We start from the raw sequence: 25,111 nt of genomic DNA on the forward strand, positions 1-25,111 counted from the left end.
GATTGCAATGGGATCTTGACCAATTGGGCCAGTGGATTGACGAATGGCAGATGGAATTTAATTTAGATAAATGCAAGGTGATGCATTTTGGTAGAGCAAACCAGAGCAGGACTTACTCAGTCAATGGTAGGGTATTGGGCAGAATTACAGAACAAAGATCTAGGGAGAGATGTTTATAGCTCCTTGAAAGTGGAGTCACAGGTGGACAGGGTGGTGAAGAAGGCATTTGGCAGAACATTGAATACAGAGTTGGGACATTTTGTTGGAGTTGTACAAGACATTGGTAAGGCCACACTTGGAATACTGTGTACAGTTCTGGTTACCCTATTATAGAAGGGATATTATTAAACTAGAAAGAGTGCAGAAGAGATTTACTAGGATGCTACCGGGACTTGATGGTTTGAGTTATAAGGAGAGGCTGGATATACTGGAACTTTTTTCTCTGGAGTGTAGAAGGCTGAAGGGTGATGTAGTAGAGGTCTATAAAATAATGAGGGGCACAGATCAGCTAGATAGTCAGTATCTTTTCCCAACAGTTAGGGAGTCTAAAACTAGAGGGCATAGGCTTAAGATGAGAGGGGAGAGATACAAAAGTGTCCAGTGGGCCAGTTGTTTCGTACACAAGTAGTGAATGTCTGGAATAAGCTGTCAGAGTAGAGGCAGGTACAATTTTGTCTTTTAAAAAGCATTTAGACCATTACATGGGTAAGATGGGTATAGAGGGATATAAGCCAAATGCGGGCAATTGGGATTAGCTTAGAGGTTTAAAAAGAAAGGATAAGTTGGGCTGAAGGACCTGTTTCCATGCTGTAAACCTCTGACTCTATGACCTGGTTACACATGCTTTGCCCACACTGAAAGCCAACCTGTTCAGCTTTCAAGATTTGCTCCACCTCTGGTTCTATCCGCTCTGTAAGATGAGATGCTCTAAGACGCTGCAGCATACCAAGAGCAGAGATATTGGTTGGTAGCTTCAAGGTAAATTTGTGTCTTGCCTAGTTTTGGTAAGCCAATGACTCTGGACATGTGCCAGGATTTAGACTATCTTCCTTCGTAAGAGAGTGCCTATAGCTATATGCCCCCACTTGTGCACCTTTCTGGTATCTGCCTTCTGAGTTATTGTCCTCTTTCATGGATCATCCTCTTTCATCATTCCAGACTTCATGCACCGTCACCTATCTATACCAGATGATGCTGTTGATACCCTCACTTAGTTTAGCCCATCAGCTGAGGTGAGATACCAGGGTATGTTCACTCGTGTGCATTACCAGCTGCTTGGAGGAATGAGTGAAAACTGAGGACTCTGGGGGATACCAGTGATCCTTCGTCACATTCAAAACCAGAGTGTGTGATTGGCAATGACCCAGAGGTACTAGTCCTGTCACACAAATCCCTGTTACTGTTCAGCAAAGTTGCTTTCAGGCATCATGGCCAACGGGGCTTGACAATATCCTTTACACCTATCAAAGTGGATCATTGTCATTATTTTGTGAGCTCACCATCCGAGTCTGGTAAATTTTAACTGACTATTGCATAGAGCAGGCAAATATTGTTTGCATGAAAACATCCCGGATAAGCACTGGGGACGATTACCTTTTTAATAAAAAAGGAAGCAAAAGTCTGGGCAACTAAAAAGTGATGAAGTTCTTAAGGAGTATAGATAGAGAAAGTAGGAAGGAACAAACGTGGAATTAGGAGGGCTAAAAGGGACCATGAAATGTCTTTAGCAAACAGGGCCTAGGAGAATTCCAAAGGCTTTTTATGCATATATTAGGAGCAAGAGGATAGCTAGAGAAAGAGTAGGCCCCCTCAAGGACAATGGAGAGAAATTATGCATGAGGCCACAGGAATTGGGTGAGATCCTTAATGGCTACTTTGTATCAGTATTCACCAAGGAGAAGGAAATGATGGATGTTGAGGTCAGAGTTGGGATGTGAGCACCCTCGAGAATGTCATTATATCGAAGGAAAAAATATTGGGTATCCTAAATTGCATTAAGGTAGGTAAGTCCCCAGGGCCAGATGGGATCTATCCCAGGTTACTGCGGGAGGCAAGGGGAGAAATAGCTAGGGCCTTAACAGATATCTTCACATCCTCTTTGGCCACAGGCGAGTTTCCAGAGGACTGGAGAGCAGCCAATGTTGTTCCCTTGTTTAAGAAAGGAAGCAGGGATAATCCAGGACATTATAAGCCAGTGAATCTGACGTCAGTGGTGGGGAAGCTTTTGGAGAAGATACTGAGGACATTATATATGCACGTTTGGAAGAAAATGGATTAGATGGTGACAGGCAGCATGGTTTTGTACGGGGAAGGTCATGTCTCACCAACTCAATTGAGTTTTTTGAAGAGGTAATAAAAATACTTGATGAGGATGGGCTGTGGATGTAGTTTATATGAACTTTAATAAGGTGTTTGACATGATCCCACATGGCAGACTAGTACAAAAACTGTAATTACGTTGGATTCGGAGTGAACTGGCTAGATAGATACAGACTGGCTTGGTCATAGAAGACAGGGAGTAGCGGTGGAAAGGTGTTTTTCAGAATGGAGTTTTGTAGTTAGTGGTGTTCTGCAGGGATCAGTGCTGGGACCTCTGTTGTTTGTAGTATATATAAACGATCTGGAGGAAAATGTGGAGGGTCTGATCTGTAAGTTTGCAGATGACGTGAAAATTGGTGGAGTTGCTGATTGTGCGGGGATTGTTAGAGGGTACAACAGGATATAGATTAGAGACTTGGGTGCAAAAATGGCAGATGGAGTTTAATTGAGATAAATGCGAGGTGATGCCTTTTGGAGGATCAAATTTACGTGTGAATTATACTGTAAATGACAGAACCCTTAGTAACATTGACATCCAGAGGGATCTGAGTATGCAAGTCCATAGTTCCCGAGAAGTGGCAACACAGGTGGCCAAGGTGATTAAGAAGGCATATGGATGCTTGCCTTCATCAACCAGGGCATCGATTACAAGAGTTGGCAAGTTGTTTTTCAGCTATATAAAACCATAGTTAGGCAGCATTTAGAGTATTGCATGCAATTCTAGTCGCCACACTACCAGAAGGACATGGAAGCTTTGGAGAGTGTGCAATGAAGGTTCACCAGGATGTTGCCTGGTCTCGAGGGCTACGAGGAGAGATTGAATAAACTTGGATTGTTTTCACTGGAAAGATGGAGGCTGAGGGCAGATAGAGGTTTACAAAATTATGAGAAGCATAGACAGAATGGCTAGTCAGAGGCATTTTTCCCAGGGTGCAAGTGTCAGTTATAAGTGGACACAGGTTTAAGGTGAGAGGGGGAAAGTTTAAGGGAGATGCATGGGAGAATTTTTTCAGGCAGAGAGTGGTGGGTGCCTGGAACACATTGCCAGTGGAGGCACCTGGATGGGTAAATGAATAGGGAGGGAATAAAGTGGCATGGACTGAGTAAGGACAGATGGGTTTTTGTTTGGTTTAGTTAGGGCATCATGATCATTATGGGCTTGGAGGGCTGAAGGGCTTGTTCCTGTGCTGTACTTTTCTTTATTCTTTGTTCCATTTGTAAATTAGTCAGCATTTCGTTTTTCTTCATTTCATTTAATCTCATTCATCTATTTCGTCATTCTTTTTCACTTCTTCCACTTCTCCACTCCAGGTCTCCTCCTTGCGCTTTCTGAGATTAGGTAGCACAGCACAGATTAGGAATTGGTGCCTGTTGTTTCAGTCCAAATGGCTCCTTTGCATGTTGTTCGTACCAAATGAACCTCTATCTGTGCTGTTCAAAGAGTAAACTTACACTTGTGTTTCACGTTAATTTTCATTTACCCATTCCTCCCAGGCTTTTGCTGATTTTCACAGGCTTGCTATCACCAATATGTTAAATTCTTGGCTTTTAAATTCATTTGCCACCAAGCTCCATTCCTATAATCCCTCTGGAACACTGCATTCCTCTGACTAAGGGCTTGTGTTCAAATTACCACAATTGTATTTTAAAAAGGAAACGTCGGCCATATCTCTGAGTGAAGTTACCATTCAGTGCTGTTAATGTTTGTTCCCTGCTCTTTCCCTCTGCAGAATGCTGGATGAATATTTTGAGGAACAAATGAAGGAAATAATTCGTCTCTGCTCCCATCAGCGACAGACAATGCTGTTCTCTGCCACAATGACTGATGAGGTATGTGAGAAGAGTTGAAGGATTTCCAACATATCGCAGGCTAGATTGAATCCAAGGCAGTTCATTCTTCCAAGTAGTCAAGGCTAACAGTGACCTACAAAGAAGCTATAAAGAAAAGTAAGATAAATTATGAGAGTAAACTAGCTCAGAATATAAAAACAGATAGCAAATGTTTCTACAAATATATAAAAAGGAAAAGAGTGGCTTTTAGAGCATGAGGGGGTGAATTTACTAATGGGAAATGAGGACATGACCGAGGCAATGAACAGATATTTTGTGTGGGTCTTCACAGTGGAAGACAAAAATAACATGCCGAAAATTGGTGACATGAAGGTTATGGCAGGTAAGGACCTAGAAACGATCACTATCACTAAAGAAGCAGTGTTAGTTAATCTAAAGGTAGATGAGTCTCTGGCTCAGGTAGAATTTATCTCAGGGTACTAAAGGAGATGCTGTGGGAGATAGAAAATGTACTCACAGTCATTTACCAAAATTCGCTGGACTCTGGGGCAGTTCCAGCAGATTGGAAAACAGCAAATGTGACGCCACTGTTTAAAAAAAAGAAGATAGACAAAAGACAGGTGACGATAGGCTGGTTACCTTAACATCTGTAGTAGGGAATATGCTTAAAACTATCATCAGGTAAGAAATAGCACATGGGCAGCATGATAGCACAGTGGTTAGTACTGCTGCTTCACAGCTCCAGAAACCTGAGTTCGATTCCCAGCTTGGGTCACTGTCTTTGTGGAGTTTGCAAATTCTCCTCATGTCTGCGTGCGTTTCCTCCCAGGTGCTCTGGTTTCCTCCCACAGTCCAAAGATGTGCAGATTAGGTTGATTGGCCATGCTAAAATTGCCCCTTAGTGTCCTGAGATGTGTAGATTAGAGGGATTAGTGGGTAAAATGTGTAGGGATATTGGAGTAGGGCCTGAGTGGGATTGTGGACGGTGCAGATGGCCTCTTTCTGCACTGTAGGGGATGATAATCTATGATCTAAATAGCGAGACATCTGGATAGAAATTGTCCCACTGGGAAGATACAGCATAGGTTCATGAAAGGCAAGTCACTGGAATTCGTTGAGGACATTACGAGCATGGTGAATAATGGGGAACCAGTGGATGTAATGTATCTGAATTTCTAGAATGCATTCAACAAGGTGATGCACAAAAGGCTGCTGCATGAGATAAAGATGCACTGCATTATTGGTAATGTATTAGCATGGATAGATGATTGGTTAACAGCAGGCCGGGAGAATCGCGCATTGGCCGATTTGTGGGATTTCCGCGCCATGCTTGCATTTCCCAGCCCCGGATTTCCGGCGGCCTCTGTACAGCACTGGAGATCAACTGAGAGCTGGGGCTACTATTTAAATAGTATTTAACATACTATTTAAATGCTATTAGTGGGCCTGGGACTGAATTCTCCAGGCCTGCTAGCATCTCCCATCCCGCCAGGAGTATGTCACTCCTGCGGAAATTACACTAGCTCCCCACTAATGGGGAACTAGGGGTCTGACCCACTGGAGTGAAAGGGGGCAATCGGGGTCCCCCAGAGGGTCGGGTGGTGGGGGTGTTGGTGCCCCTGGGATTCAGCATCCTGGCAGTGCCAGCTTGTGCCCTTGGTATGCCCAAAGGGCACTTTGGTACTGTCCACCAGGCACAGGCAATGGGTTGGAGGGAGGCCAGTGATCAGGGTGGGCTGGGGGTGTAGCGGTGGTTGCCTGCTTGGGGGATCGTCACTGCTGGGAGATCAGGGTGGCTGGGATGGGGACGGTTCAGGGCTGCCCCTCAAATAAGTGGGGGACTGTGATCAGGCCACGGGGGAGTTGGGGGGCAGCATTGCGGGAATCATGGGCTGGTCAGCAGTTAAGCTGCTGAGCAATCCAGAGGATGCCACTTTGGGGCCATGTGCATGCACAGAGGCCCGCTGGTTTCAGCCTTCCAGTGGGAATAGGCCCCGTCCCTGAAATTTAATGATATTCATGCTGGTGGTCTCTGCATTGCACTGAGACTGGGAGATTCTAGTGTGGACTCCCAGTTGAAAAAAACAGCATGAATTACTCCAATTTTCCTGCAAATTCAACACTTAGAATTTTTTTGGGAGAATCACTCACATGATGTGCCTCAGGGATCAGTGTTGGGACCACAATAGTTTACAATTTACATAGATGATTTGGAGTTGGGGACCAAGTATAGTTCTCAAAGTTCCCACATGAGACTAAGATTAGTGATAGAGTAAAGTGTGCCGAGGACACTGAATGTCTGCAAAAGGATATAGATGGTCTAAGTGAATGGGCAAGTGTATGCCTGATGGAGTATAATGTTGGTAAATGTGAGGTCATCCATTTTGGTAGGAGTAACAGCAAAATGGACCATTATTTCAATGATTAAAAAAATTGCAATATGCTGCTGTGCAGCGGGACCTGTGTGTCCTTGTGCATGAATCACAAAGTTGGTTTGCAGGGAATTAAGAAGGCAAATGGAATTTTGTCCTTCATTGCTAGAGGGATGGAGTTTAAAAACAGGGAGGTTATGTTGCAGCTGTATAAGGTGCTGGCGAGGCCACACCTGGAGTTCTGTGTACAATTTTGGTCTCCTTACTTTAGAAAGGATAGACTGGCATTGGAGGGGGTGCAGAGGAGATTCACTACATTGATTCCAGAGTTGAGAGGGTTGGCTTATGAGGAAAGGTTGAGTAGATTGGGAATATACTCTTTGGAATTTAGAAGAATGGGGGAGGTGGAATCTTATGGAAACATGTAAAATTATGAAGGGAATAGATAAGATAGAAGGAGGGAAGTTGTTTCCACTGACAAGTGAAACCAGAATTGGGGGGGCATAGCTTCAAAATAAGGGGTAGTAGATTTAGGACTGAGTTGAGGAGGAACTTCTTCACCCAAAGGGTTGCAAATCTGTGGAATTCCCTGCCCAGTGAAGCAGTTGAGGCTACCTCGTTGAATGTTTTTAAGGCAAAGACCGATAAATTTTTGAATAGTAAAGGAATTAAGGGTTATGGTGGGCAGGCGGGTAAGTGAAGCTGAGTCCACAAAAAGATGAGCAATGATCTTCTTGAATGGCAGAAGCAGGTTCCAGGAGCCAAATGGCCTACTCCTGTTCCTAGTTCTTATGACTCCAAGATTAACTGTAGGGAGTATCCCATCAACATGCAATGTATAAATTGTGTGGTACCCTGTTCATGGTCATGATACCCTTCCTAAGTAGTGATGTCAAAATGGGCAGATTATTCTATTATTATCCTACGGAAACATTTGTATAGAATTAGTATTATTTCTTCACTTTGTTACTCTGTTAACTAATTAACTAAGAATCCAGTGTATTTTTTTTCTTTTCATGTTTGGTTCCTGGATCATTAATCCTGTCTTCTCTGCTACTCCATATAGTGCATAGAGTCATAGACGTTTACAACATGGAAGCAGGCCCTTCGGCCCAATTTCTCCAGCCTGCCCTTTTTTTTAAACCCCTAAACTAGTCCCAATTGTCCGTATTTGGCCCATATCCCTCTATACCCACCTTATCCCTGTAACTGTGTAAACACCTTTTAAAAAAACAAAATTGTTATGCCTCTACTATCGCCTCTGCCAGAACTCACCACCCTCTGTGTGAAAAAATTGCCCCTTAGGACCTTTTTGTATCTGTCCGCTCTCACCTTAAACCTTTGCCCTCTAGTTTTAGACTCTCCTACCTTTGGGAAAAGATATTGACTATCTAGCTGATCTGTGCCTGTCATTATTTTATAGACCTCTATAAGACTGCCCCTCTACCTCCAACACTCTAGAGAAAAAAGTCCCAGCCTCTCCTTATGACTCAAACCATCAAGTCTTGGTAGCATCCTAGTAATCTTTTCTGCGCTTTTTCTAGTTTAATAATACCCTTTGTATAATAGGGTGACCAAAACTCTATGCAGTATTCCAAGTGTGGCCTTACCAATGTCTTGTACAACTTCCAACAAGATGTCCCAATTCCTATATTCAATATTCTGACCAGCGAAATGAATGCTGAATGCCTCCTTCACCATTCTTAATTCCTCATTCTTCCAATGTCGCCACACATTTTAAAATGTTAAATTTCATTAGGCATCTACTTCCCAGACTACAAGTAATCTGAGTTCCTGATGTCTCTTGACCATCATTTTCACAGTTCCTATTTTTCTGTCATCTGCAAATTTTGTAAAAAGTGCCCCAAGCTCAAGTACTAATCATTATATTTTTTAAAGCCTTGCATTTATATGTATGTTGGAAACATGGCAACCATTCTGTGCACAGCAAGCTCCCACAAGCAACAGTGATAATGACTGGATTGTCTGTGTTTTGGAGTTTTGATTGAGGGATAAATATTGGCCAGGCCATTGTAATTATGTATTGAGGAGAGCACTAGTTTCAACACTCACCTCCATTTGGTTGTACATCCAATGGCCACTACCTTTATTTTTTAGCCAACATCTTGCCACTTAACCTTTAATCTGTATACCTTAATTAGCCTCCTTACAACATCTTGTTAAATGACTTTTGAAAATATGTGCACATGCCATCCATAGTTTTTTCAACAAGAAACTCTTATTTCTTCAAAGAAACTCATTTAATTTTACAAATCTGCCTTTACTTGCACAAATTCTCGCTGACTGTCTTTGATTGATCCACGTTTCTCAAAGTGAGTATTCGTTTAATCCCACACTATGGCTTTGAGGAGCTGACCAATTACTATTGGTGATTTGGCTGGTCTGTAGTTAACTGGTTTATCTGTTTCTTCCTTCTGTTTGTGTGTTTCTTCCAAGGGCTCCTGCTTATTTGTCCACAGACCTAAATTTAATATTTGCAGAGCGGATTATTAACTCATTCACTCACCCTCTATTACTTTTCTTTCTCTATACCTTCTGTAGGTGAAAGATCTAGCATCAGTATCGCTGAAGAATCCAGTGCGAATCTTTGTGAACAGCAACACTGATGTTGCACCATTCCTCCGTCAGGAATTCATCCGGATCCGCCCAAACCGTGAAGGGGACAGAGAAGCAATTGTTTTAGGTGAGTCCAAGATGGTCTGAGTTGCAGTGTAGCCAGTACACAACATATGATGAATGTTCATCAGCTGTTACGGTACTTTTTCCCTGACTGATGCTATTGATGTAGTTCACTGGTAATTTTCTGCCTATGTTGTTGCCTTCTATGGAGGGAGTTAACAACTGCAGCATTTGCAGTATGTTACAATCCCGTTAGTGATCAATAACCTTTATTTAAAGGAAGTAAAGTTTGAAGTCCCAGTTACCCCATAGGAAAATAAAGCCACAAGACTCCATGGTTTGAAATAAACAAAATAAAATTTACCATACAGAGTCAGAAAACTAAACCAATCTATAATATCTACTTTATACGCAACCATTCAGAATTAATAAGCAAATTGTGGTCAAATGCTTCACACTGCACATTAAAAGGTAGATGCGGCCAAGACAGATCCCACAGGTTTCTCAGCAGCTGTTAGTGATCACTGGGAGTCACAAAATCTCATGAAAACTCATGAAGAACATCAACTCTACAATTTCAAAGATTTAGCCTCTAAATTAGGCAAAGGAATCAAAGGTTATCAGGGAATTTGGTTATGTGGGAATGTGGAATTTGAAACACTAATCAGCCATGATCTTATTAAGTGGCAGAGCAGGCTTGAGGATCTGAATGTTTCTTTTGCTCCTATTTTGTATTCTCAAATTCTAGAACAATTCCTGCAGATTAGAAAATAGTAAATGTCACCCCACCATTTAAGAAGGAAGGGAGGGAGAGTAAAAACGAGTAACTTACAGACCTTTTAGCCTTACATCAGTAGTAAGAAAAATGCTAGAATCGATTCTAAAGGATGTGATAAATAGACACTTGGATCTCTCAACATTATTCAAAGAACAGCCCAATGTTTATCCCTCAACCAATGGCACTAAAACAAATATCTGATTATGACCGCCAATGCTTTGGAAGGTCCTGAGGTAATGAGAAGTACTTATTGCATGCAAGTCCTAGTTTATTTTTTCTCTTGCTTTCTTTCAATAAGAATTTTATTTAATATGGAGAAGGAGTGACTTGAGATTATGCATTTAACATGGGGGAAAGGGCAGTCAAATAAAACAGTGACTTCTGTGCTGGATCTGAAGATTTGCATTTGCAGTAATAGTTTTTTTGCCTCTTCCTGTAGCTCTTTTGACTCGTACATTCCAGGATCACGTCATGCTATTCACACAGACTAAAAAACAGGCTCATCGAATGCACATCCTCCTGGGACTAATGGGACTGAAGGTTGGTGAGCTGCATGGTGACCTCTCTCAAACACAACGATTGGAGGCCCTCAGGTAAGAGCAACCATTTGAAAAGTTCATATAAGATACATAGCTCACCCCGCATCAGTAAAGGCACTGAACATTGGAGTAAGCCACATAGAACCAAAATTTAATATCTGTTCTGAGCAAACTTAGCTTCTCTTGAAACATATTGATCTCAGTGCCCCTTGGTTGGGTTACATAAATCAGCCTAGATTTCATCCAATTGAAGATTATCCATTCCACTGCTAAGAAGTACACGTGCCTAGATGTCAAATGGAGGGAGGATCAGGTTTGCCCTTGATGTCTTCTGCATAGGAATAGTCTGGATGTGCACTTCTTGAATAGTTAAGGTATGAAGGGCTGCTAGTACCCCTAGAATCTTATCTCAAAAAGGCATTGATGCCTCAGATGAGGAATGTGAGTAGCGGATGTTCCTAATTTTAATCAGTCTTTGGGACTACATTTTACAATACTATTATTGAACATTTCCTGCACTTTGCACTTGATCTTGGCTACTGATTCAAATTACATTAAGCTTCAGCTTTTTTAACTCTTCTTCCCAAAAAGGATGTTGTACTCTGATCTCTTGATAAAGTTGGTCACTTCCTGGGGAATATTTCACTGCTGAAATATGATAGTAAATATTAGGCTGTTATTGGCTTATTCCTTGCTTTTGTATTCACGGTGACAGGCGCTTTAAGGATGAACAGATCGATATTCTTGTAGCCACAGATGTTGCTGCCAGAGGATTGGACATTGATGGAGTCAAAACGGTAAGTGGCTCAATAATTGTGTGGAGGGTGAGTTGATAGGGAATTGCTGAGTTACATAGAGGGATAGTTTGCTGGTGATGTATTCTGTGCTTATGTAATCTCTTGTCTGGTTTTCTAAAAGCAGTTTTATATGCATAGAGTACAGTCAACAATTGGCACAGCTTTGCACATACTAGGCCTGTCCGTAGAGCTACAGGACTAAATTCTCAACAGTCATGCGTGCTGGTATTAAGTCTTCCCTTCCATCAAACTGACAGCACTGCATTCCCAACTTCTTAGCGTTGGTGCTCTGGCCTCCTGTTAGTTTTGATTAGTAGTGGGGCCACCAGCTAAGTTAAAGCATCGGATTGTGCACCCATGGAAAGTCTCAGTTAGAGCTATTGCTCCTATTTAAAACTACCCAAAAGGAAATGGCTCACCTTTGTGATCTAGTAAAGATCTCACCAGGACTGCATCATCGTTTGGGACTTGTACAGAAAAATACTGTTGAGGTGGGTGGTGAAATTCTGATGAAGCAAGAGATTTTGTTCCAGTGAGAATCATTATAATTTAAAAGCTATGAAAAACTTATCTACAGTTGATGAGGCATGAATACGTCCAGTCCTTAAATGCTATTATGTATTCATTAGAATCAGTAAGAGTGTCTTTGTTCCTTTTGAGCTAGGTGATCAACTTCACGATGCCCAATACTGTCAAACACTATGTGCACAGAGTAGGCCGCACAGCACGAGCAGGCCGCAGCGGACGATCTGTCTCCCTTGTTGGAGAAACAGAAAGGAAAATGTTGAAAGAGATTGTGAAGAAAGCCAAAACTGAAGTGAAAGCTCGTGTCATTCCACAAGGTGAGAGCTGATGGGGAAACTGTTCTTGAATTGGCTGTAAAGCTGCTGACCCATTGCTATGAGAACCTCTGGATTGCCTGCTTGCATTTGCCGAGCACTGTATTGCCCCTGATCATCATCCAGTTACTTCTGCTGAAAGAATATTTATTGGGAATAGCCATTATAAAATAGGTCTAGTTCCAATGGCTTCTTAGTGACAAAACTGCTGACCTCTCACTGTCTAACATCATACATGAGGAATGATCTCTTGGATAAGGTGTTGAAGGGTAAATGAAAAGTGAAAAGTCAGAGCTCAGCCAGATTTGGTGCTCAAAGGAGAGAAGGGGATAGATTGTACAGCTGGCATCAGCAGAGAGCTGAATGGGCCCAGATGTTGTGATTTCTTTTGACTTTAAGTTTGCGAGAGAGGAAAGTAATTTTAAGCACAGAATTCACGGAGCAAGATTCATCATCTATACCCTTGCTAGAAATCAAGTTATGATTGCCCTCGTCCTTCTGTTTAAACAAGAATCTTATCAGTGAACTTGACTTGCTAATGACTGTCCCTTCATATTAGAACAGCTCCTTCACACTCAGTAACTCCCCAAAACCATTCTTCTTCACTTTCTGTTCCACATTAATTTTAAAAAATGAACTAAAATTGGCAGCTTTGACTTTTGTCTTTGTGGAGCTTATTACAGTGGTTCAGTGCCCCTGTGAGCTAAAGAGGGGGATAAGAAAGGACAGAGTTGCTGCTGCAAACTGTGTTGACGTCGGCTGAGGGCAGCATTGGGCTAGGCAGCCTCTCATAGCTGAATAACTTCAATGGGGCAGCATGGTGGCACAGTAGTTAGCACTGCTGCCTCATAGCAGCCAGGAACCTGCGTTTGATTTCCAGCTTGGGTCACTGTGTGTGTGGAGTTTGCATGCTCTCCCCGTGTCTGTGTGGGTTTTCTCCAGGTGCTCTGGTTTCCTCCCACAGTCTGAAAGACGTGCTGGTTAGGTGCATTAATCCGAACAGACATTGGAGTGTGGCAACTGGGCAAATTTCACAGCAACTTCATTGCAGTGTTAATGTAAACCCTATTTGTGACTAATAAATAAACGCTTTACTTTAAACTTCTATTTCTCAGGCTCATAATGGTAAAATTGCTCCTTGGAGCAACTGGAAATGAAAGAGGGCTGGTGATTTACTGCATCCCAGAAAAATAGTCCCTCCAGGAAAGTGGAGGTGATAGGAATAGTACATGGATTGTTGGGGTATCCCAGTGATGTTTATATAACCTTTTCTGTAACTGACCTTCCACTGATACCCTGGCTCATATCTTCACAGAGGTGGTGATGAAGTTCCGAGACAAGATTGAGAAACTGGAAAAGGAAATTTATGCTGTGTTGCAGCTAGAAAAGGAGGAGAAAATGCTGCAGCGATCAGAGGCTCAGGTACGTTGCATGCTCCTTACACTATTATCCCACTTTATAGCTTGTAGCTCACTTTCAACAATGAAGTATTGAGGGTGGCCCACAGGATGACCAAACACTGGAACATTCATCACAGTGCATCAGTGGGTAATTGCTTCTACAAGAGCTGACACTAACATGTTAAAAATTTGTTTTTTCAAAATAAATGCTGCAGTTAAGTTACCGTGAATTTCCTGCTTAATGATTTCCCTCCTGGAACTGATTTTATTTCTGATGCACTGTGTTAAAGGAGAGTCAGTGCAACATATCATTACCTTGCACTGTTCATGATGAAATGTCAAGAAATGGATCAACAAGTGGGAGCATTTCTGCCTTCCAATTTTTGCTCCCAATGTCCCCAATTACTGTTGAACCCAGTGGCTTAGTTTGTTACTTAGTTTGTAAGTGGAGTGGGAGGGAGAGAGATAGCTTTGTTGGTAACCTACAGTGGAGGTGGAGGGCCATTACCTGGCACACCGCAGTTAGCAGGTATATACAAAGAACAAAAACAGCCCGGGAAATAGGCCCTTCGGCCCAACGAGCCCATGCCGCCATTTTAACATTACCAGTCCCCCCCTCCACCCATGACCCTTATCTATGCTAATGGCATTCCACATTGAGGGAAACTAACTTAGGAACAATTTATTACCTCCAATCAGCCTAATAGCACATCTTTGGGGTGTGGGAGGAAACCGGAGCACCTGGAGAAAACCCACGCAAGAATGGGGAGAATGCGCAAACTCCCACAGACACTGGCCCAAATCCATGTGTCTGCACAGCAAACAGTGATAGTCACTGAGCTGTCATGTTGCCCAGCATCTGGTCCAGTTTAAGCACGCACTAATGACATGAAGCACTAGGCTATTCTCAGACATCCAAGAGCAGCCCTAGTATGACCCTTTGCGTGTATGCCCCTCATTGGACAACAAGGCGGATTGACTTAAAACCTGTGAATTAAAAGAGAAAAACATTAGTATCATTACACATCCTTTTACATTACCAGGGACGTCCCAATGCTAATGAACCTTATTTAAAACAATCTCCTATACCCTCCCATCTCCAACCCACTCATGTGCCTGTCTAATTAACTTTTAAACAACTCCAGCGTACCTGCCTCCACCAGCTTACTTGGCAGAGCATTCAATACCCCCACTACCCTCTGTGTGAAAAACCTCCCCCTAATATCCGTGTTATATATCTCCCCCCGCCTCACCCTAAGCCCGTGGCCCCTTGTACTGTGCGTCTCTAACATAGGAAATAGCTTACCTCTGTTTACTCTATCTACATCCTTCATAATCTTATATACCTCTATTAGATCCCCCGTCAGTCGCCGTCTTTCAAGGGAAAACAGCCCCAATTTGCTCAATCTTTCCTCATAACCCAGTCCTTCCATACCAGGCAACATCCTGGTAAACCTCCTCTGCACTCTCTCCAGAGTCTCCACGTCCTTCCGGTAGTAAGGCAACCAGAACTGGACGCAGTACTCCAAATGCGGCCTAACCAACGTTCTATACAACTGCAACATTAGACTCCAGCTCTTATATTCTATACCCCTTCCTATAAAGGCTAACATACCATAGGCTTTCTTCACAACCTTGTCCACTTGTACTGCCACCTTCAAAGACTTGTGCACTTGCACACCCAGGTCCCGCTGCGTTTCTGTACTCTCTATAGGCTTACCCTTTATCATATAACTCCCCACTACGTTATTCCGGCCAAAATGTATCACCTCACATTTATCAGGATTAAACTCCATTTGCCATATATCTGCCCAATATACCAGCCTATCAATATCCCGTTGTATTGCCAGACAGTGCTCCTCACTGCCCGCCAATCCAGCCATCTTAGTGTCATCAGCAAATTTGCTGATCACACCACTTACTCCCTCTTCCAAATCATTTATATACACTACAAAGAGGTCCCAGTACTGAGCCCTACGGCACACCACTAGTGACAGACCTCCAGCTAGAAAAGGACCCTTCCACTACTACTCTCTGTCTCTGCTTAGCAAGCCAGTTCTCAACCCACCTAGATACCTGGCCTTGTATCCCATGAGCATTAATCTTTTCTACCAACCTACCATATATTTTGATTTTTTTGTTTTTGCTACAGATTAAAACTGCTAAAAACAAGCTACAGAAGGAGAATCAAGAGACAAGACCAGAACGTAGCTGGTTTCAAACCAGAGAGGAGCGGAAAAAAGAGAAAGGTGAGCGTCATTCTGGGCAACTTCCTAGGAGCATATAGACATAGTATGGAAATGTCTAGTTTGTGCTATGATAAATTACTGTCTATGACGCCAGGAGAGTAGCTATCACAAGATGAATGTCTAACTCATTTGTATGACCATCCACTGTTGTGACACAAGTGTGTTCTTGTTTGTTTAAATAGGTAAATGTGTCTTTAAAATAATAGCCTAGGAAATATTAGATGCATTATGCTTCCATGAACAAATACCACAGACAATAATAGAGACTGCTTTTGGCAACTCCTCAGACTGAATAGCATTCTTGCAGCAGTGGTGGTGTAGTGCTGCCATCTCTGGACAAAAGTATAATTATGGCCGGGGTTCTCCCTATAGCAAGGTTGTTGCAAGTCTCCCGGATGCTTTTTTGAGTGATTATATCAATACGGTTACCAGGCCGGTATTTTGACCGGGACGGTATTTTCCAGGCCCGCAAATGTCATCTCCCCTTATCCCCAGCAACCTCTATTGGGAGTGGTTCTTCCATTGGGGTTTACAACTGCTGCCTCTTAACGGGGAACAGACATCCTCACCCTGCTGCTGGGGACAGAGGCCATTGAAGCCCCCCAGGAGGTTAGGGGCGGGAAGGTGTCCCTTGGGCAGTGTCAACAGGGTGGGGCCTGTTGGGGTGGGGTGGGGGAACCACTGCCACACTGCAATCGGGATCGGTGGGGGAGGGAGGGAAAAGCTGATCAGGACTGGACTGCCCAACTGCAGTTGTGCCAAGCTCTGCTCTGACAGATCAGCACATATGCAATGGCCCACACAGCGTTATGCTGCTGGCCTCATTTGCAGGAATAGGACCTGTCCAGCATTTAACAGAGTAAATCCAGCTGAGGCACTCTTCATTGCTCAGAGTGTTGGAGATTCACTCTGGTAAGTGTGCTGAAGAAACAGGTGGGAAATACTCCTTAGATTTAGATTTTTGGGGGGAATCCCGGCCAATATCTTTACAGGCATATATTGGCAGTTCCCATCTGAACATTGAAATTGGCTATGATAAAAGTTGAAAGGAATATTTAAGATGTGTTCAATGCAATTTTTTTAATGCAGTTGCAAAGGCTCTGCAGGAGTTCGATATTGCATTGAGAGGCAAAAAGAAGAGAAAATTGTTCATGGAAAATATTAAGAAAAAAGGAGAGATGACGGTGAGTATCGATCAGTATTTTGGGGAATTTAATGTACTCCAGTATTAAATTATTCAGGAGTGTTATCCTTGTTGATAAAACGTGCAAATAATGTGGAAGTTTAAACCTTCCTAATGGCTGACTAAAGATAAATGTGGTAAAGTATAACTGGAGTACAGTATTGGTGAGGACAAGCCTGTCTCTATATAACACTGGAATACAGCTCTGATGGGGGCGAGTCTGTCACTGTATGACACTGGGGTACAATACTGGCGGGGACAGGTGTGTCACTGTATAACACCAGGTTATAGTCTTGGTGGGGATAGGCCTGTCTCTGTATAACACTGGGGTACATTCCTGGTGGGGGTGGGTCTGTCACTGTATAACACTGAGAGAACACAGTTTGAAATCATGAAATCGCAGAACGAGTTGCTGAGCAAAACTGTAGGCCAAAGCGAGCAAGAGTGATGTCCAAGGATGAACTGAACCAGTAGGACTGGTGGGGACTGGTCCTAGCTCTGCCGTCTAGGACATCCTAGGTTTAATCCCAGATCTCTGCTGAGGTATCTAATCTCAAATAGAACAGCCACATGGCTGTGTTTAATTGCCTCAGTACTTTTGGGATTGAAAGGATAGTAAAAAAAATCAGCAAAGCCTCCCACTCCTGATCATTACTCAGTGAATCTTATTGGGAGTGTGTGTATATATTAATGTTGGGTATTAATCTTAATTATTCCCAGCAAGAGGCTCATTGGGATGAAAAATAGCGTAATGAGATTAAGCCATCTCACTTGTGTTAATCAATCACTATAAAATTAACAGAAGATCATCACCAGTGAAGAAAAGAGGATTTTGTATTACTAGAGCATTGGAGTGAGTACTGAGGATGCCTTCAGCTAATCTTCTATTGTAGAGAAGGCCAATAGAGTCAAGTAGTTGTTCTAGATCTATCTGAGGAATGAAGAAATTAGCAACACGTATGAAATGGAAATGTAGAATTTGAGCAATGTGAGGTTTTATTAATCATGAGGCATGGAAACTGAGAGAGGCATTGTTTGGGTGATGCTCAATTAGTTCCCCCCGCCCCCCCCCTATTTTTTTGTGAACATGCCTCAACGTCCACTCCACATGTCCCTACAGTGGCATGGGTAAAGTTAGGGCCGGTCTGTTCAGGGAATTGAGATGATAAACCAATCTCATAACTCCATGCCCCTCAGTAGCTGTGTGACCTTGAAAAAGATTGTCTTCAGCTGACTCCTGTGAATGAGGTTGTGATGTATTGCAGCAAGGTGGTGATCTCTTCTTGTTTACTCCAGGCGGAAGAGAGAGCACAGTTTGAAATCATGAAAGCGCACATGTACGCAGAACGAGTTGCTAAGCGAAACCGTAAGCCAAAGCGAGCAAGAGTGATGCCTGAGGATGAACCAAAGCCAGGTGGGTGTACTGTCCAGTCAGTGTGAGTGAGATCAGAGTCAAATATATTTCTGATCCAAGAACACTTTCACTGTGAAACTAAATGGATTCCTTTTGTTTAATGGTGCAATCAAAAAAATGTTTATATGTTAAACAGAGTACAATTTTCTTTCTCTTAAGATAATAAAAAGAACAGGAAAAAGAAGTCCGTGTTTGATGAAGAATTGACAAATACGAGTAAGAAAGCCCTTAAGCAGTACAGAGCTGGGTAAGTAGCATCATTGCATTGATTATATAGTTGGATGGATGCATTGGGGCCATTTTTGAGGCGGGGGGGAGGCGGCATCTAGCGGGATGTGAAAATAGTGTCTGTGAGGATGGGTTTGGTGCAAGTGGGGGGTGGTGTAACATCACTCAGCAGGTGAGTAGAGCTCCTGTTGGAAATGTAGCTGGGTTGGATTGGGTGGTGTACTATATTTCTAACTGTATAGGTGTGAGGCACCCTTTTGTGCTTAGCTGGGGGTTAGAAAGCGGCACTCCTGCAGTGAATATTAAGTTGTGATCAGTGGCTTCCCTGTGAACGTACACTCTGAAATGCTTTCCTGAATGTATAACAATGCTGTACTTATCTGCTGTATATTCAGTATCTGGGTTCATTACACCATGGTTTCTTTGCAGGCCGTCCTTTGAAGACCGTAAAAGACTGGGGATAACCCAGCGCAAGAAAGGTGGCTCCTTTAAATCCAAGTCCAGGTAAACATTCCTGCTGTAACATAAATAGTTGGTATTGTGTCTATTCAAATGAATTAGAAAGGGCTGCCTTTGCCACAAGCTTGGTTATGGTCAGGAAACAAGTGATTTACTGCCCTTCCCATCCTTTCCTAGCAGGAGGTGGACTGCAGGAGCTCTATAAATTGACTCAGCTCCACCTTTTCAAGAGCATTTAGAGATGGCCAAGTGCTGTCCACATCATGTGGAAGAATAATAATTAACACTGGTGATGATCAGGTCGGATTACATGTTCTGATCCTTCCGGCCCATCAACACTAGAGCTCATCATCTAAAGCCCCATCTTTCACGTGTGAATCTAGTCACTGTGGTAGTTTATTCCATTTTGAGGGCATCCACAAAACTATCCCCTACCAGCAGCAACCTGAACTAAGAGCCCTGGCCAATTGTTCTCCCCCATTGCAGCAGTAATAACACTGTAGGAGTATTTCATTGCCTGTAGAGTATTTTGGGACATCCGGTGGTTGTGGAAGTGCCATATAAATGCAAGTTTATTTTTTTCTATTCCACTGTAATCACTACCTCATTAACTCAATGCTCTCAGAAGTATTGTTGTTATCAATTATGATACCTCACCCAGTGGCACTTGTGTGATAGATTAGCACAAACTGCAAAACCTAATGAGATTGAGTGGTTAAAGGAAAGCTGCTGCTTATGTGATATCAATGAAACTGAATCCTTGGGTGAATGGTCAAGATAGATTCTTTTGACCCAGAAGCTTTCCCTCTCCTGAGAATTAAAGTGAAATGGTCAAGTGCTTCCTATATCTTGTCTAAAACAGCGATGAATCACCAGAAGGATTACCTTATACAAATGGGGGCAATTCTCCCAGAATGTTGCACTGCCGGAGCAGCACAGCAGACCGGGAGACTCAAGCAGAGGCCGTGGAGCAAGCTTTTCACTGGGTGCTCCGACCGCTGGATTTCCGGCTTGATCAGCTCCTTGCCAGAAATTGGCATGCAGCTGAATAAATTATGTTAATGTTCACTCACGTTTCATTAGCGGGCCTGGGACTGAAGTCTCCGGGCCTGCTAGTATCTCCACCCCCAGCCAGGAATGTTTCACTCCAGCGGAGTTTACAAAAACTCCCCACTAGTGGAAAACTGGCAGACTACCCCCGGCTGGAGTGAGTGGGAGGCTCATGGAGGGCTCCTCCCTCAGGAGATCAATGGTAAAGGGAGGGGTGCCCCAAGGACATTGCCATCATGGCAGTGCCAGCCCAGGGGCACCTTGGTACTGCCTGCCAAACATCGAGCAGTTCCAAGGGGGTGGGCTAGAGTGGGCATGGCCTCTGTGTGGGAAACTGTTGGGGTTGGGGAGAGAGTTCCTGCTGCCATTCTGTGTTCAGGCTTGGTTACAGCGAGAGAGAGGGGTCAGTGATTGGAACTGGCCATTGGAGGGAGGAATGGTTCCAGGACTACGGAGGTAGGGACAGGATCAGGAGACCTGGACTGATGGCGGGGGTTGGGGGTGGTGGGGGGATTGAGGCTGGTGCGGGCATGTCTGGAAGGCCAGCATTCGGGTGATTGGGGGGGGAGGGATTGCACGAGCAGTGATGGGGGTTTGCGGGGCTGGCCAGCGATCGAGAGGCCGACAGTGCAGGGCTATTACGCATGCGCCAATCTCAATGCTGACAGATTGGTGCATGTGCAGTGCCCCACTCAATGCTACGCTGCCAGCCTCTCCAGCGAGAATAGGCCCCATCCACTGATTTTTAATGAGATTCATGCTAGTGCACACTGTAATGTACAGAGTGTGGGAGATTCATTTTAAAAAGCCTGCTGAAAAATGCAGTGGGATTTACTCCTGTTTTCACACAAGTTTGACACTTCAGATTTTTTTGGGAGTATCCCACCTGGTTTCTGACCATTTTTCATTGGGATTTCCCTGCGTTCACCAACATCTTCTGGAGAATTAGCACAGATGTTACCTGCAGTTTCTGCTGATCAGGCATGTTTTCTTTTTGTGAGAAAGTTATATTTTTGTAAATTGTTTGTGCTACAATTGGCAACTTACTCATAGGTTCAACATCACTGCCAAGAGCACACGATACTAGACTAGCAACCCAAACCATGAGTGTTGAAAACCCACCATGTCAATCTGTAGAATAAAATTGGCTACATTTTTGGCTTGCGTCAGTAAAGTGACCACGTATTCTGAAACTTCTTCACACAAAGGGTTATGAATCTGCGGAATTCCCTGCCCAGTGAAGCAGTTGAGGCTATCTCATTGAATGTTTTTAAGGCAAGGATAGATAAATTTTTGAACAGTAAACAAATTAAGAGTTATGGTGAGCAGACAGGCAAGTAGAGCTGAGTCCACCCAAAAAGACCAGCCATGATCTTATTGAATGGTGGAGCAGGCTCAAGGGGCCAGATGGCCTACTCCTGCTCCTAGTTATTATGTTCTTATGTAAAATTGCTGGATTATTGGCAATTGCCAACTGGTTCACGGATGTCCAGGGACTTGACTCCCTGCCTGGTGTGACCTAAACGTGACTCCAAATCTGTATCTTATAAGATTGGTTCCTCGTGCTCTCCAGAACAAATATTAAAATCTGCACACACCTGAGTTTCTCATTATCAGTATTGTTTTTAAACAATGGTTGGTTCCTATTCTTCAAACCATGACTTTGTCTTCAATATTGAGATCCAGCATTTAACCTATCAGTGATTCTTCTGCTTAATACCCCTGGCTGGTTTAGCCATTTCCCTGAACAGTTGACAACATTTCAGCTATCTGATGTTGTAAGTGGTATACATGTAGATTGAGTATTGTGCTTGTGTGTTTCAGGTACAAGAGGAGATGAGCCCTGACAGAAAAGCTACTGGAGAGATTTATGAAACTATATTTCAAGAACAAAAACCTGTCATCGGCCTGTAACTTATACCAATGTGCCACATTTTATTAATGAGACTGATTATGTATCAGACCCTGGGAGAAACCCTATCTAGGAACTTTATCAATCTATTGAAGCTGGTTGAACACCAAAAACGATGATCGCACTCGCCTTAACTCCATTGGAATTGAGATTTCACAGCTTTCATCATTAAAGATCAAGTGAAATGATCCCAGGCTCTCAACTTCCACTCCGAAAGAGTATTTATTACGGGTGCAGTGCCTTCTGGTGTATATGAGACTGTCAAACGTGAAACACTGTTTCTCAATTTTCCGTGTCCTTTATTTAATTCACACTCACCACTTCTCTTCAGTTATGGGCAGTGAGGTGCTTTTTAAAGATCTCTGTACTCAGCGCGACAGAATTTCTACTGCTGATTTCAAGGAGTGTGGGATTTAGTACAAACCTTCCTCAAGTGACGCATCAGACAAACCTGATGCATTTCTGCAGCAATTTTCATTTTGATCCAAATAGCTTAGGAGACAGTGTTTAAACCAATTTATAGATGTTAGGAAGCTGAGGCTAGAAAAGAAGACATTGGATAGACATCCTCCTCACCATTGTTTTACTCAGTGATATTTCTCCATGGTATGCGGATATGGGCGTCTGTTGAAGATAAAATCAGGCTTGTTTTGAGGTGATTAAATTATGAGCAAAAACGAACTACACTGCTGCTCATGTAAAAGCTGTATAGGTTGAATCATTCCTCAATAATGAGGTAACCTGCCCTTGACCAATACAGTTTATTACATAATTGTTAATCCTTTGTTAATCTTACCTAAAACTGTTGCAACAGGTTAACCAGAAGAAATTAGACTGAAAGCTGCCATTTTGCTTTGTGTTTAACCCATTTAAGAGTTTTTTTTAGGAATTGAAGTACTGCTATTAGAAGAATGCATCCCTATGTACTTCAATCAGTTCTTTGTTTATTCATTAAGAGCGAATGTTGTGTTCGCGTATTCTGTACAAACCTGATTGATTTCTAATAAAAGTTAAAAGAAATCCACTTTTCATATTAATCAAACGTGTTTTTAGCTTAGCATAATATTTCAAAAGAGTGTTCAGACAAGATTTGATACTGAAGTGCGTAATTTATTAAGACAAGTTAAAGGACAAATTAAAGGAGAGATGGAGCTTTAAGTAAGGAATTTTAGAGTCAAGAGAACTACAGGCACGACTGCCAATGGAGAAGCAATGAAAATTAGGGATCCTTGAAGCCAGAATTGGAGGAATGGAGATCTGAGTGTTGTACGAAGATTTAAGGTCGGAGTGATTTGATCACAAAGATGAAAATCATATCTTCAAAGCTTTACAGAGTAAGAGCCAACATGAGTCAGTGTACAAAGGCGTAATGGATTCAGGGAGCATTGGATGAGCTAGCTGGCCAAGCCAGATAAGTTGACTTTGGAAATAACCAAAGCTGAAAGGAAGGTTTCTGCAGCAGATGTGCTGAAGTGAGGACAGAGATAGATGATAATAGATGGGCGTCTTATATGATGGAAAATTTATGAGGTTAGAAACTTAGCTAAGATCAAATGGAACACCCAAGTCTGCAAACTGTCTGGTTTCAGATTCAGTCATTTGCCAATGAAGGGGATGGAGCTGGTGAATTGTACAAATAGTTTTCAGATAAAGTGGGGTTAGGATGATTACCAAAGCAGCAGAGATGCACCGTATGTTGGGTTTGGTTGAGATGATTGCTCTTTAGGAGGGTTCCAGTGATAAAGGACTGAATTCAAAGTAACCCAAGTCCACAGACACTGAAGACAACTATTGATGGATAAAGTAAAGGTGAAATTTATAAAGTAATGACAGAGAAATCCCAGCTGCAAAGCTCCAGGAGCAGCATAGGAATTGAATGCTTTCCAATAAAAGGTGGGAAAGCTAAGAAATCATCAAACTTTGGACTTTTCATACTTGAAGACAGTGCAAGAAGTAATTTTAAAGCAATTTTGTCCGAAAGAAACTGACTAGGATCAAGTGTGGTGACAGCAACACCACTGTAGCCACAGGCATTAATTTTATTAGTAAACGCCCATCATACATTACAGGTAAATATATATTTACTGACGCACCCACAAGTATGCAAAACTTCTCAGTCTTTCACCAAATCTTAACTCTACCATGAGTTTTATCATATCTTGGGTTCAATGTCTCAGTTTTTCATCCAGCAGCTGGAGCAGTACTTTAACTTCACCAGAATGGTTTCTGAGAAAGATTGCTGTAGATCCTTTCCCACTCTCCATCCAGAACACAATTAGAGCTGCTCCTTAACCTGACATGACACAACCTGATGGAGCTGTTTATTATTTGTTGCTTTCTTGTGCCCTGCAATAGTAACCTGGGCTGATTGGGCTGACTGTGATACATGCTCTCCTCTCCACGCAATGTTGGTGACATTGACACAGGTTCTTCCATCTAAACCACACACAATTTCAGCAATTAGCCGATCACCATTAATGAAGGATAGCCAAATATTTTCAAAAAATCTTAAAGGAACACTTGAGTGATTCAAAAATCAAAAGGGGATGCAAAATAAGAAACCAAGCGTGCACATCGCCCCTAAAAATCCAGACGTGAAGGGTAAAGAAATACACAAATAATTTCAGCAACAAGAAAACAGATTAGATTTAGGAAGCAAAGTACTGGAAGTACAATTGTAAGGATTTTTGAGGAGGATGTAACATTTAAGTCAGTAAAGAACATTGATTGTAAATGTTCCCCTCCACCATGACCCCCTTTTTGGTTTTTGTTTCCCTGGTTTGTCCAATACATACGTATCAAACCTCAAAAATGAGGTTAGTGGGGCCAGAGATTGGGGCATATTTGGTAAGGATATCTAATGAAAAGCAAATATTGGGAAAATATGGTCACAACACAATCTACAGAATTATTCTGATATTCTGAGGAAATGTGCAGTAGAGCAGAGCATGATTCTGGATGAAGAGAAACCTAGAAAACCAAATAAAATAGCTTTAATACAGAAACATTAATACAGAGAAATTAATACAGAAACAGTCGTAGACCCCACAGATTCTCGAGCCTGTTATATAATGAGATTGTAACAATTCCACCCAGCAACCTTGGTGCCAAACCCTATTACATTCTAGTCCAAAAATATTC

At 42.6% G+C, this 25,111-nt stretch overlaps 1 protein-coding gene across 1 annotated transcript in view; it reads left to right on the forward strand.

Annotated features, from left to right (window-relative positions):
• Window positions 1-22,261, forward strand: part of ddx27 (DEAD (Asp-Glu-Ala-Asp) box polypeptide 27) — a 55,373-nt gene extending 33,112 nt beyond the window's left edge. The window contains exons 10-21 of the mRNA XM_080205073.1: window positions 4,050-4,149; window positions 9,045-9,186; window positions 10,340-10,493; window positions 11,155-11,236; window positions 11,901-12,078; window positions 13,391-13,497; window positions 15,628-15,724; window positions 16,814-16,908; window positions 18,204-18,321; window positions 18,481-18,568; window positions 18,979-19,053; window positions 21,883-22,261. Of these exons, the coding sequence (XP_080061199.1) occupies window positions 4,050-4,149; window positions 9,045-9,186; window positions 10,340-10,493; window positions 11,155-11,236; window positions 11,901-12,078; window positions 13,391-13,497; window positions 15,628-15,724; window positions 16,814-16,908; window positions 18,204-18,321; window positions 18,481-18,568; window positions 18,979-19,053; window positions 21,883-21,898 (1,252 nt within the window). The 3' untranslated portion in view covers window positions 21,899-22,261. The remainder of the gene's footprint in view (window positions 1-4,049; window positions 4,150-9,044; window positions 9,187-10,339; window positions 10,494-11,154; window positions 11,237-11,900; window positions 12,079-13,390; window positions 13,498-15,627; window positions 15,725-16,813; window positions 16,909-18,203; window positions 18,322-18,480; window positions 18,569-18,978; window positions 19,054-21,882) is intronic.
• The last annotated feature ends 2,850 nt before the right edge of the window (window positions 22,262-25,111 follow it).

This window comes from Carcharhinus amblyrhynchos, chromosome 16 (genome assembly GCF_965287045.1).
Source record: "Carcharhinus amblyrhynchos chromosome 16, sCarAmb.v2.hapA, whole genome shotgun sequence".
Classification (NCBI taxonomy): Eukaryota; Metazoa; Chordata; class Chondrichthyes; order Carcharhiniformes; family Carcharhinidae; genus Carcharhinus; species Carcharhinus amblyrhynchos.